Source organism: Neofelis nebulosa, chromosome 6 (genome assembly GCF_028018385.1).
Source record: "Neofelis nebulosa isolate mNeoNeb1 chromosome 6, mNeoNeb1.pri, whole genome shotgun sequence".
In the NCBI taxonomy this organism is placed as follows: Eukaryota; Metazoa; Chordata; class Mammalia; order Carnivora; family Felidae; genus Neofelis; species Neofelis nebulosa.
Window position 1 is genome coordinate 138,804,553 of NC_080787.1, and position 13,389 is coordinate 138,817,941.

General features: G+C 47.6%; 1 protein-coding gene across 8 annotated transcripts; it reads right to left on the bottom strand.

Annotated features, from left to right (window-relative positions):
- Window positions 1-1,669: 1,669 nt before the first annotated feature.
- LOC131515036 (retinoic acid early transcript 1E-like) lies at window positions 1,670-10,551 on the bottom strand. 8 transcript variants are annotated; one of them, XM_058735625.1, is made up of 6 exons: window positions 10,167-10,551; window positions 9,112-9,211; window positions 7,413-7,676; window positions 6,956-7,228; window positions 6,020-6,148; window positions 1,670-2,422 (listed from the first exon to the last, which is right to left on the bottom strand). In XM_058735625.1, the coding sequence occupies exons 1-6, from the start codon at window positions 10,182-10,184 to the stop codon at window positions 2,355-2,357; spliced, it is 852 nt and encodes a 283-aa protein (XP_058591608.1). In that variant the 5' UTR covers window positions 10,185-10,551; the 3' UTR covers window positions 1,670-2,354. The 8 variants fall into 8 exon arrangements, with proteins under 8 accessions (XP_058591608.1, XP_058591606.1, XP_058591611.1 ...); XM_058735623.1 differs by having other exon boundaries at window positions 1,670-2,427; window positions 10,167-10,530; XM_058735628.1 differs by lacking the exon at window positions 10,167-10,551 and adding an exon at window positions 8,237-8,433 and having other exon boundaries at window positions 1,670-2,427; window positions 9,112-9,216.
- Window positions 10,552-13,389: the final 2,838 nt, after the last annotated feature.

Genomic DNA, 13,389 nt, shown 5'->3' on the forward strand with positions numbered 1-13,389 from the left:
GAGTTCCCAAGAATTTGAAACAGTCAACATTTTTCTGTTTTTTTGCAGGAAAATACTGGAAGTAAATAGGGGCATGGAATTCAACAGTTGGCTAGAAACGTTTTACATTCAGTTGTTTGGAAACATACCAATTCAGCTCCTTGAATCTTCTGGTTAGAAAGCACAGATTTAACCTACTGCCTCTTCAAAAACACTAAGACCAAAAAAAAAAAAAAAAAAAGTCATTTGAGGATAATATAGTTTTGCATTAAAGGTGAGTCTGCTTGGTTAAGTGTCTGACCGGCTCAGGTCACCATCCCGCAGTTCGTGGGCTCACGGTTCATGGGTTGGAGCCCCGCATCGGGCTCTGTGCTGACAGCTTCGAGCCTGGAACCTGCTTGGGATTCTGTGTCTCCCTCTCTCTCTGCCCCTCTGTAAGGGTTAAACTGTAGTGTAGGGCTAACCGGTAGCCTTAAGAAATAACAGCTTTGTTTTAACACTGTAGGTTAAGAGAGATAACAGCCTTACCCTATCAATCAAGGGAACTGAAGTTCAAGGAAAATCAACTGGCTTAGTGTTTGATTGGATTGGGGCAAGGGCATGTCTGAACTGTTTCCACCCCCATCTGGGAGCTATTCCTTTGTTCTGCTCCCAGGTAATGATAAGATGATGTGGTCAGCTATAAAAACTCTGTACCCTGGCTGTTCGGGACCGCACTCTGGTCAAGAGTGTCGGTCCCTATCGGTCGGCCTTGCCTCTCATGGCAGTGAATTTTATTGTGAGTGTCACTGGTGCCCGTAGCATTCTGTTTCAGGAATCGTGTGGATGCAACACTGTTCACTTTAAATAGCAGTTCATCTTTTTAAACCTAGCTTTCACCGATGACTTGAACTAAAAACAATTCGGCAACAACCTAGCCTACCTGCCTTCCCCACCCCTTAACCAGCCTGTGTCTGCACTGCAGTCGCCCGCCCGCCCTTCCCATGGCTCGCCCTACAGCCGGTTCCAGTAGATATACTGCCCAGGCCCGGGGCTAGGGAGACAGCCCTTCCAGTGTGTTCAGGCAGCCAGGTCCGGATGTGAACAGGGCACATCTGTGGCCCACGGCAACCGGGCGCCGGCGGCTTCAAGGGGAGACTTCGGGACCTGGACAGGGCTCCCCGTCGCACCAGAAGTCATTGGCTTGTGGGGTCTCTAGGACACACACTCCTCGGGGCGGGTCACAGGCCCAGCTGGGCCTCCTTGTCCCAGAAGGGCTCCACAACCCTCGATAGTGGCAGTCCGGGCCATCGTCTGGGTCATAGGGTGGGGCCCGAATGTCCAGGAAGGCAGCGGGCCCATCCACAGCATCGTGCATGTGCGGGTTGTCCCGGTGCGGGGTGAGGACGCAGGGGCAGTGGGCTTGTGCTCAGCCTGTGAGCGTCGCACGCCAGTCCACATGGGGGCGACCCACTCTGAGGCCTGCAGCGGCGGCCCCAGCTGCTGCTCTGGCCCACCGCCCACCTCCGGCTTGTCTATACCACATTTTTCCTATCCATTAATGTATCCGTGGGTATTTAGGTGAGGCAACCACTATTCTAACTTGTGCCACCATGAACTAGTTTTGTTCGCTCTTGAACTTCATACATAGTCCTGTCAGATTACATGTCACAGTAATTTTTTTTCTTTTTCTTTAAAAGAAATTTTTTTTTAACGTTTTTATTTATTTTTGAGACAGAGAGAGACAGAGCATGAACGGGGGAGGGGCAGAGAGAGAGGGAGACACAGAATCGGAAACAGGCTCCAGGCTCTGAGCGGTCAGCACAGAGCCCGACGCGGGGCTCGAACTCACGGACCGTGAGATCATGACCTGAGCCGAAGTCGGCCGCTCAACCGACTGAGCCACCCAGGCGCCCCGATTTTTTTCTTTTCAAATACAGTAGATATCCAGTTGCACAGTATTATAACTCACTCATCCATTCATCTCCTGATGGGCATTTGTTGTTTCACATTCCGGGGGCTCTTATGAATCAAGCTATCATGAACATTCTTGAATACATCCTTCAGCGGGAATAGGCAGCTGTGCCCATGTTTAGGATGGACCATGAGCAAAAAGAGGCTTTACCTGGGAAGGGGCATTAGGAAGAGTTTTTATCCTGAAACCCACACATTCTTGAAATGGTTGATGAGCATGAAGAAACGTCAGGACTTCCTACTGTCAGCATGAAGCTGCACGTGGGCCTCGATCTTGCAAACCTTGAGATCATGATCTGAGCCGAAATCAAGAGTCGAATGCCCAATCAACAGAGCCACCCAGGCTCCCCTGAATTTCTTCATGTTCTCTGTTTGCTGCCAGAGTGAGAACGAAAGAACAGCGAGGCAGCCGTGGTCAGATGCTAAGGAGCGCTGGAGAGCTGAGCCTTGCTTCCTGGTAAAGGGCTTCTTTGGGCTTCTTTGGGCTTCTCTGGGCTTCAGAGGAAAAGAAGTGTTTATGTTAGATTCTGGGTCAGATTATCTTGGGTCTACCCCCTGCCTAGTGTTTCCTAATTTAAGACACTTCCCGTCAGCTCTTTTCCTCGTTTAGTTTTGACCAATCACCTCTCTCCTCTGTCACATCAGCAAAAGCAATGTCAAGAAATGCCAAAGACAACAAAGTAGGAATGTGTCATCGGCACACAAAGCTCTCTGTTTTCTCAAGTGCTGATGCTCGCTCTGATGGGAAGCCCTCCGAGACACAGCGTGGGAGGCTCTTCGCAAAGGTGGAGGAAGCGTGGGAAGATACATTTTTTACTCCTTATCACTCACACACCCCTCCCTGGGCCTCACCTACCTCCCACCTCCCCTCAGCTCAGCTTGGACACTGACATTCACCGGTTGAACCCTGCCCCATCCCTGTCCAGACATGTGAACAGCAGGCTCAGGTGGCCAGAAAGAAGCTGGCTGAGTTCAATCCCAAGTGTCCATGGAGGCCCAGCCTCCTTTAAATCCTCACTGTTGAGACCTAGTTCCTTTTCTTTTTTTAAATTTTTTTAAATTTATATTTATTTATTTTTGAGAGACAGAGAGAGACAGAGTGTGAGTGGGGGAGGGGCAGAGAGAGAGGGAGACACAGAATCAGAAGCAGCCTCCGGGCTCTGAGCTGTCAGCACAGAGCCCGACGTGGGGCTCGAACCCACGAACCGTGAGATCATGACCCAAGCCGAAGTCAGCCGCTTAACCGACTGAGCCACCCGGGCGCCCCGAGACCTAGTTTCTAAAATTGGTCTTCTGCCTTCCTCCCTGCTCACCAATCCCCTTTGCTGCAGGGACTGAAGCCTAAACCCCAGTCTGCTTGGTTGAGGCAGTTGTGTCCTTCTCAGGCACCTTCCACCTGGGGTTAAAGCCAGACCCCTGTGCCTGCAGCTCTGTGCAGGCCCCTAGCCTGTGAAAAGAGATCATCTGGACCCACCGTGCTGCCACCCCTGTTCCAAGTCTTGTTATACACAAACCCTGGGCTCCTGCTGCTGTCCTACTACTCACAGCAGGGGCCCTTTCTGGACAGTGGCCCCTGTCTGACTACTGATATGTGCCAAGCACGTCGGGACACTATTATTCGGTAAGCTTACTTTTCACTTCAGGGCCCAGACTTAAAACAGAGCAGGCTGAACCTTGCTATTCTGTTGAACAACTTAAAGAGTTGAATCATTTCCCACATTAGTCACATAGCTCCTCACTGAATCCTATATGGAGTGGGTTATTTTGATCATCAGAATCTTGACTTTGGAGTTCACAGAGAAACCCAGGAACTGTGACTTTAACCCCAAGATGTCAACTTTTCTAAACTGCTGTACCTCAATGTGTGAAGTCTCTCTGGGTCAGCCTGGAGAGGAAGTTATACAGATGATAACGGCAATAGGAGAAAGAAATGAGTTCTGAAGGCCAGGGAGATGGTGGGACAGGACTAGTTAGTGGAGTCTGGTGCTGTCTGGCATGTAATAATAGTTTTCTCTGTCTCTATGTCTCTTACCATATATATATATGATTCTCATCAAAAAAAAGTCCAATGTATTTATAATTTAATTGGCAATTGAAGATACTACTGACTAGAGAACTACCAGTTTGTCAAGACATTAATGAAAACTGGAACATCTACTTAAAATTAAAAAAAAACAACACCTTTATTTGTTGAAATGTAATATTCCTATACAATAAAGTATATAAATCTTTAGGGTCAACTTGATGTACTTTTTTTTAATTAAAAAAATTTTTTTTAATGTTTACTTATTTTTGAGAGAGACAGAGACAGACTGCAAGTGGGTTAGGGGCAGAGAGCGAGGGAGACACAGAATCCGAAGCCGGCTCCAGGCTCTGAGCTGTCAGCACAGAGCCCGACTCGGGGCTCGAACTCACAAGCCGTGAGATCATGACCTGAGCTGAAGTCGGATGCTCAACCGACTGAGCCACCCAGGCGCCCCCCCCCTTATAAAAAATTTTTTAATGTTTATTTATTTTTGAGAGGAAGAGAGAGACAGAGCATGAGCAGGGGAGGGGCAGAGAGAAGGGGAGACACAGAATCTGAAGCAGGTTCCAGGCTCAGAGCTGTCAGCACAAAGCCTGACACGGGGCTCAAACTCACGAACCGCGAGATCATGACCTGAGCCAAAGTCAGACACAACTGACTGAGCCACCCAGGCGCCCCTGGCTTGATGTACGTTTAAAAGTGAAATGCACCTGCATAATCACCTGTCAGGTCAAGTTATAGACCATTTCCTAATCAGTATCCACTATTCTGACTTCTATTACCAAATATCAGTTTTGTCTGTTTTGAAATTTATGTAGAGTTCTAGAATATATATTCTGTGTCTGACAGTTTCTTCTTAACTTCCTATCCATAGGAATCATCCATGTTTTGTGTAGCAGTTTATTCCTTACCGATTTCTTTTCTTTTTAAGGTTTAGTTATTTTTCAAAGAGAGAGAGAGAGAGAGAGAGAGAGAGAGAATGCGTGGGGGAGGGGCAGAGAGAGGGAGACAGCGAACCTGAATCAGGCTCTGCTCTGTCTGTGCAAAGCCTGACATGGGGCTTGAACCCATGAATCGTGAGATCATGACCTGAGCTGAAGTCAGATGTTCAACTGACTGAGCCACCAGGCACCCTTCCTTATCAATTTCTATATAATTTTTTTAATTTCTAAATACATCACACTATCATTTATCCTTGGAACTAAGCCAGGCGCCATAGGAGATATTAATATAATATCAGATAAGTTAATTCACATGTCACTTTGCTGTATGGTCCTCTACCTGTGTGTTATGACATCTAGTCAGTCAGCAGAGTGGACCTGTGGCTTCTGCAGAGCAAGAACTTATCTATACACAGAAGTGAATGTGAATACAAAGTTAACCAAACACGAGTTAAACCAAGATACATATATTCCTAGCTCATTTTCCTCTCAACTAAATAAAAAATAAAAATAAAAATGCAGGCACCCACTCCATTCCACCTGACACAGAAGGAAGTCTGATGGAAAGAATGCAAAGGAAGGGTTAGAAGATCATGTATTAGATTGGCAGCCAGATTGCCATTAATGTATTTTTTTTTTTTTTGCCACCAAGGGTTGGTCTAACATCGCTGCTCTCTCATGATCCAGAGAAGAAACATCTGATAATGGAACAGCTATCAGAACATTACAAAAATTGTTGAGTACATAGTGCTATCCTCACACAGCGAAGTTTTTTATTTTCCATCAAAGGTCTGGGGGAACCATGGGCTAGATTGCAATAAGGCAATGCCCACCCCAGACGTGGATCTTAGCCCCTGCCCCACCTCAGGAGTAGATACTTGGTTCCCCTCCCCTCACTGCACTACTCTGCTGCTTATCCCAGCCTCCACCATCCCAACGTCAGGGTAACCCCTGCCCTAGTGTGGGGGTGTGTGTGTTCCACACTGAGAAAGTGCATCATGTCTGTGTAGAGATGGATCAGTGGACAGGGGCTGGGGTGAGACCCGTGGGTCACCTGTCCCAAGTCCTTACCGGACTGCATCCTCCCCCACGGCCAGGGGCCAGCCTGCGATACACTTACCCAATTTTCTTGAGATGCTAAAGCAGATGACAATGATGACTGGGCTGATGACAATCACTCCTAGGATGATGCACGCAATTGATGGCATGGGTAAAGACTGGTCAGCATCTGGGACCTTTTTTGGTGGTACTAAAACAAACAAAAAGCAAAAGCCCTGACAAGCCTGAAAAAACACCTTCCTGGTGCTTGCCAGGTGGGGCGGGGATGGGTGAAATAGATAAAGGGGATTAAGGGCCTGCTTACTCCGACGAGCACCGAGTAATGTATAGAATTGTTGAATCATTATATTGTACATCTGTACAATACTATACAGTGTATACGAATTGCATTTCAGTAAAAAATAAAATACCTTCCTGAGCACCTTGTCACCCCCCAATTTGTTGATTCATTATGTGGCAGCCAGTCTATCAGGTGGTGGGGTCTAAAGATGAACAGGGGGTTGCGCCCTGTCCTCACGGAGCGCATATTTCTACTGAGGGAGGCAGCTGATGTCCACCTGGTTATCAGACCGTTTGACATGTTCTCTGTGGACAGATCTATTTGAGGTGATGGCATCGGGGGTGCTTAGTTCTGTGGGGGGGAGGGTTGGTGAAGGCTTCATTAGAAGTGACCTTTGCTCTGGGTCAAGAACAGGTAAGACAGAGGGAGAAGAGAAGGCTCAAGCCCAGGGATGCACGTAGATTTGGGGCCCACCTAGCAGTCCGGGGTGACCGGATCATTGGTTAGCGGGAAGGGGGCCCCTGTGCAGAGGGAGGTGGCAGGGAACGGGGGATGGTGGAGGTCCTGTGGCAGTCACTGACTCTCCAGTCCACCAAGAGGCCAGTCAGTTGATGGATCCTTCCCATCTTTAATTGCACACACATGCTCTGTCCACACAGGGAAGGCATTAGACCTTTAAAGAGATGTACTGCATCCTCCTCCCCCCTGTTCAGTTACCTGGGGGCTCCGGCACTTTCTCCCAGTGTTCTAAGAATTCCCTAAGCCAGTGACGGCAGTCTCCCATTGAGATCCTCCTGAAATAGTCTGCCAGTCCCTTGTTCTCCCACTCCTCCTTGACGCCTCTGGCTCCAGGACTCGTGACTGTCCAGGTCATGTTCATCGTGTCAAAGAGGAGGGCTGGCTGCCCGTTGATGTTGAAGTGCCAGGACGCAACGGTGCCTTGTTCTGCTTCACACTGACAAGACAGCTGGATGTGCAGGGTGGGGGGACCTGCAATTCACGCCCAAAGTCATTGGCTTGGACTCTTTTAGCGCCGTCACCTCCCAGTAGGTCCACCGTGTCTCTTAGGCGGGACCAACGTTCAGTTCTTGTCCCAGAGCCCCTTCCCTGCCTGTGCTGGCTCCTCCCTCTCTCGCTGACTATCTCCACCTCCCCACCCTCTTCTCCTACTCACCACTGGTCACGCTGTTCTCCAGTTTGATGTCAGACACGATCATCCTGAGCTCTTGCCCCACCTCTCCCAGCATCTGGGTCAATTCTGTCCATGCTTTGGTGGCATTTACTTTCGCCCCCAGGAGACCCAAAGGTTTCATCTTGCTGCTGTCACTGTCATACTGAAAGACAGGCTTTTTGTCCACTGAGGCCTGCACTTCATACCAAGGGTGTCCGGGTCCAGATTGAGATTTGACGGTGAGGTCAAGGCAGAGAGAGTGAGTATCTGTGAGAGAAAAAGGGAGCCGAGGCCCCGACGCTCACTCAGAAGGTCCTTCTGCAGAGGGAGGGGTCTCCACTCCAGCTCCTCAACCTTCTGCGTCCTTAGTCCCCACCTTTTGCTGCCTGAGCTTTAGCAAAGTGCCTGGATGCCATAGACCCCTCGGACACACAGACTGTCACCCGGAGGATACATCTGGCAAGTATTTTTAGTGACTTCTGCCAAGGTCTCAGGTCATAAAAGTACAAGGCAGTGTCTGCCCTCCTGGGACTTGAAATCTAGCCGAACAGACAGGACTTTGAACCGAAAAGACACCACAGGACACATGACTAATTCAGGATAGTTCCTGAGTAACCAGCAAAGGCTTCCTGGAAGAGGAGGTGGGACTCAGCAGGAGAGGGAGAGCTGGGAATTGGGAGCACAGTACAGGCAGAAGCCTCGGGCCGGGGTCCCCATCCTTAAGCACACAGGGACGGGCACCCACTTGCCTAAAACCTGGGGAAGACCCTCTCCTTCCTCCCCTGTCTCATCTCCCCAGCCAGGTTCCCAGATCCCAGGACACTCACGGTCCAGCGTCTTCCAGGTTTGTACTGGCAGCAGCATTGACAAAAGTAAATGTGCAGTGTGGTATGCCAGCGACATTGCTGATGTGCACGCCTTGGAGGGTAATCAGCAAGAAGTAGCTGTGGGCCACTTTCCAAAGTCGTCACACCCGGTGGCCCTGCTGAAATCCAGCAGAAGTAAGGTGTACCGAGGGAGAGTTCTGTACGTATTCAAAATAGAGCTAACCATTAAAAAACAAGAGAGAGAGAGAGGGTGGTCCAAAACAAAGTTCACTTGGAAAATCCCTCTTCACTTTCCTCAAAACCCCTCTGGTGTGAGTGGGATTGTTGGCAGGTGCGTGGGCTCCTTTCCCCTCTCCGCCCACCAACTGCCTCTTTCTGTCTTCCATCTCCTCCTCCTTCTTCCCACATTTTCTCCCCTCTCTCGTCTCCCTTCTCCCACCCCATCCTTATCTACTCCAGCTCTTCCCTCATCACGGATTGACTTTCACTCTCACCAAGTACACACGGGTTCATCTAACGAGCTGGAGACACCCAGCACCTGGTCTATCATCAAAGACGGTTTTTACAGTCAAGTCCAGCAATCCTGTGGGAGCCAAGACTTGTGGAGCCGAGCCAAGCCAAGCAGTTTCTCATCAGAAAAAGTCTTGGGGCTCTGAGTTTTGAGTTGTGAAAAGCAGTCTAAGAACAAAGCTTTGGTGTCACTTTGAAATTTCCCACATCACTCGAAAGTTCCCCTCACCACGAAATGCTTTGAAGCCCATTCCCCTCACTTTTACAACCAGTCTACCTCTCCATCCAACAGCTTAGCCAGCTTGGGCTGCTCTAACAGACCAGCATGTGCCAGGCGGCTTAGAAAACTAACCTTTATATCTCACCATGCTGGACGCTGGAGAGCCCAAGATCGAAACACCGGCAGGTCCTGTGTCTAGTGAGGATCCTTTTCCCAGCTTGTGGACAGCAGTTTTCTCCTTGTGTCTTCACCATGCAGAGAGAAGCAGGCAATAACAAGCCCTTCTTGTTTTTTTAATAGCCTACAGACACCTCACCATCATTGCCTAATTACTCCCAAATGACTCATCATCTAATATCTTCATGTTGAGGATTTCAACATATGAGTTTTGGAGGGACACATTGAGTCCATAACACCATCTGTCCACCTCATATGTAAATTCCCACTGTGTGCCTGGCATTCTGCCGGTTATTTAAAAGGCAAGTCAGACCCATTTGGTATTGTCTTGTGAATCAGACTCTGGGCCTTCCCTGATGCTTGGTTAAGTGGGCCTGTACCACTGGTCTTCCTTTAACTAGATCAAACATGTTGGAGTAGGCAGTAGGTTTTTAACCAGACACGTGGAGGCCCCTAATAAGAAAGTCATGGCCAGCTGTCAGGAATGTCAGAGGCCTGCCTGGCAGCACTCCACAGAAGCAGGATCAAACCAGCCAGGCCCAAGCTGGCCGGTGCCATGAAAACAAACACTTGACCAGAAATGAAGAAAGAGCAGGAAACTCTGTATCCCCAAACTAAGTAATAAATATTCCACCCCTGGTTAACAACTGTCAATGAAAGAAATTCAACCCCCCAAGGGCATGCTGCTGTGCTGTCTCTCTTCTGTCTCCGTCTCTCACTTAAAAAAAATTTTTTTTAAGTGTTTATTTATTTTTGAGAGAGAGAGAAACAGAGCACAAGCAGGGGAGGGGCAGAGAGAGAAGGAGACACAGAATCTGAAGCAGGATTCAGGCTATGAACTGTCACCACAGAGCCCAACGTGGAGCTCGAAGTCATGAACCACGAGATCATGACCCGAGCTGAAGTCGGATGCTTAACTGACTGAGCCACCCAGGTGCCCCTGCCTCATTTTTAAACTGGGTTATTTCCTCCATATTATTCCATGTAAGTGTTTTTTATATATTCTGGATACCAGCCTCTTACCAGATGATGAAGGAGCATAAGTCAGGCTGAGGGCAAAGTACAAGCTAGCACACTCTCCCCACCCCAGATGGGATGTGTGTGAAGTTCCTCAGGCACTCCTGGCTCCCCAAGAACAAAGGAAAGGAAAGAAAACAAATGGTTAACTGCTTTGATATATTATCTTAAGCTGAAGGCTCTTGAAAAACAGCCAATGCAGGGAGCGGTTGTCTTTGAACTCCCTTTATCTGCCAAAAGGAACTCAATTGTCAACAACCTTTTGGCAACCAGAGAGGGTTGACTCATTATCACTGGAAGGAAGACTAGAAGTTGACGCCCACACCCAGCTTTGTCACAAACTATTCTTCCTCTTCTCTATTCTTATTTTTTTTAACATTAAAAAAAAATTTTTTTTAAGTTCATTGATTTATTTTCGAGAGAGAGAACACAAGCAAGGGAGGGGCAGAGAGAGAGGGAGACAGAATCTGAAGTAGGCTCCAGGTTCTGAGTTGTCAATGCAGAGCCTGATGTGGGGCTTGAACCCACAAACTGCAAGATCATGACCTGAGCCAAAGTGGGATGCTTAACCGACTGAGCCACCCAGGCGCCCTGAGAGAGAGAGAATCATAAGCAGGCTCCATGCTGAGCATGATCCTGGGATCATGACCCAACCTGAAATCAAGAATCAGACACTCAACGGACTGAGTGACCCAGAGGCCCCTACCCAGAATTTTTTTTTGATTGGATGCTTGAACTTTGTTAAATGTATGTATTTTTTAGGAAGTCAGGAATAAATAACTGGACACAAAAAATAGCAGTCTCTGCTATCTTGTTTTGTTTTTTATTTCCAGAGCTGACCCTAAGGAACCCATTGCTTTCAGATCCAGAGCAGAGTAGAAGATACAATTGGAAGATAATAATGGAAAAGAAAAGAAGTATCAGCCTAGTTTTTTGCCATTCCGTGAACAAGAGCAATTATAAAGTTTTTATAAATCATAAAGTTTTCAAGGGTGCATTTGTGTGTGACTTTGAAGTTGAAAAACTAGCTTCTGAGCCCTAAAGGGAGTGGCTCACTTTGGGCTGCAGGTTCTCCCACATATGGGATCTTGACCCCACACAACAGAAGCCACTTAAAGATACATTTGACAACATAAGGATTCCTTTTGCCTTAGACCTCAGAGAGTGTGAGTAGGCTTATGGTAAAGAGAACCTTTCACTTGTGATAAAAATGGACCCTGAAGGTAGCATCAAATCTTCTATAATAATAATTATTATTAGTAGTAGTATGAAACATAAACACGTATGATAATATAATAGTAACTACCAATTGTAATGATTTCAAAGTTTGCCAAACACTTTCATGTACATGATTTTATGTGGCCGTCACAGAGATTTTAAGATGGACACGTGACTCTTACTCCTGCCTTTGGGACAGTGAAAGGGAAGTCAATATAGAATGACATCCAGCCCACATGTTCCATGGGAGAGATAATGAGGGAGAGGTGGCAGGGACAGCGTTTCTCAGGAACATTCATTTCCAACGTTTTTTTTTTTTTTTATTTTAATTTATTTTTGGGACAGAGAGAGACAGAGCATGAACGGGGGAGGGGCAGAGAGAGAGGGAGACACAGAATCGGAAACAGGCTCCAGGCTCCGAGCCATCAGCCCAGAGCCCGACGCGGGGCTCGAACTCACGGACCGCGAGATCGTGACCTGGCTGAAGTCGGACGCTTAACCGACTGCGCCACCCAGGCGCCCCTCTCAGGAACATTCATTTCCAATCCTCCCAGCACTGCCAAAGATTCCCCCTCTACTGATGGGGAAAAAAAAACCAAACCCTGGCCTTGATAGGGAAAAATGATGTTATATGATGGCCGACAGAGGGGGCATCTCCAGTCCTCGCCCGAAGACTCTCCTTCCGGGTTCTTCTTCCTGCCCCGCTTACCACGTGTGCCAAATTGCCACTAATGTGGAAGAAACAGACTGTAAATTGTCCCCTATGTTTATGCTCAGGACTCAGATCTTTGGAGAGACCGTCTCCCTGGAGTCCAACGATGTAAATAAACCTCTGATCCTCCAAGATCCCCGAGTGCCGCTTGGTTCTTCTGTCAGTGATGCAGCCTGGTTCCCTAACACTATAACTTCACAAGAGGGTCCTTTGGAGAAAAGTGGAAATGACTTAATGTGTTTATTGTTAACACTGGTGGTTTCTGTGGTGTGAGATGAGAATAGCGGAGGGGAATACTCACTTTTTTACTTTATAAGACTTCGTATCGGTTGAAATTTTTATAATTAAAAAGATTTTATAATGAGTCATAAAGCATTTTTCATTAAAAAAAAAACCAGGCTCTGATTCTGCTACAGCTGTAATAAAGGAATATGATTTATCCCTCAACTTAGATGAAAAATACAAAAAAAAAAAAAAAAGAAAAAGAAACAATGTGCTTTGGACAGCGGATAACAGGCAGTGCAGGACCCAGGACAAGGGACACTAAGGAAGTGATCCTTCTGACTGCGTTGGCTTCCTGCCCGGAGAGGGATTCCAGACTGCAGGGCTGGGAGGGGAACCCAAAGGGAGCCTGGAAGTCTCTCTGAGCAGAGAAAGTGGCGTTGAGAATTTAAAGGGGCCAGGTGGCTAGAATCCACGGGGTGGAGTACCAGAGAGGAGAGAGCTACAGGGGAAGAGATCTGGAGGTGTGCAGAAGGTTCTTCTGAGCCCTCACCCCAGATCATGCATCCATCATATAGAAATGATTAATTACCTTACTTCCCATGCTTGTGAGGGTTAAGGGAAGCAAAGCATTGAAGCACCTGGAACAATGGCAAAGGCATGATATAGACTCTATAACTGTTGGCCAGCACTATTTTCTTTTAGTACATTGGTCCATCGTATCATGAAGTTTTAGAGTTTGATTCTGTCATCCAATATACCTTTTTTAAAAAAGTTTATTCATTTTGAGAGAGCGAGAGCATGCACATGGGTGAGGGGAAGAAAGGGAATCCCAAGAAGGTTCTGTACTGCCAGCGTGGAACCCAATGAGGGGCTCGAACTCTTGATCATGACCTGAGCCGAAATCAAGAGTCAGATGCTTAACCTCCTGAGCCACCCAGGTGGCTCATCTAACATACTTTGTATCCCTTTTGGCTTTGTAGCACCTTAGAGGACAATCGTGTCTTCTGTCTTTATCTAAGAAATTGATTTAAAATATGGATTATGAGGGGTTCTTGGGTGGCTCCATCAAATGAG

What these genes read in the sequence shown, in the direction of transcription:
- LOC131515036 (XM_058735623.1), bottom strand. An exon ending in GAAAGTGCCGGAGCCCCCAG is followed by an intron (nt 6,149 to 6,955) that starts GTAACTGAACAG and finishes TGTTTGTTTTAG; the next exon opens with TACCACCAAAAAAGGTCCCA. An exon ending in TAGCATCTCAAGAAAATTGG is followed by an intron (nt 2,428 to 6,019) that starts GTAAGTGTATCG and finishes TTTCCTCTGAAG; the next exon opens with CCCAGAGAAGCCCAAAGAAG.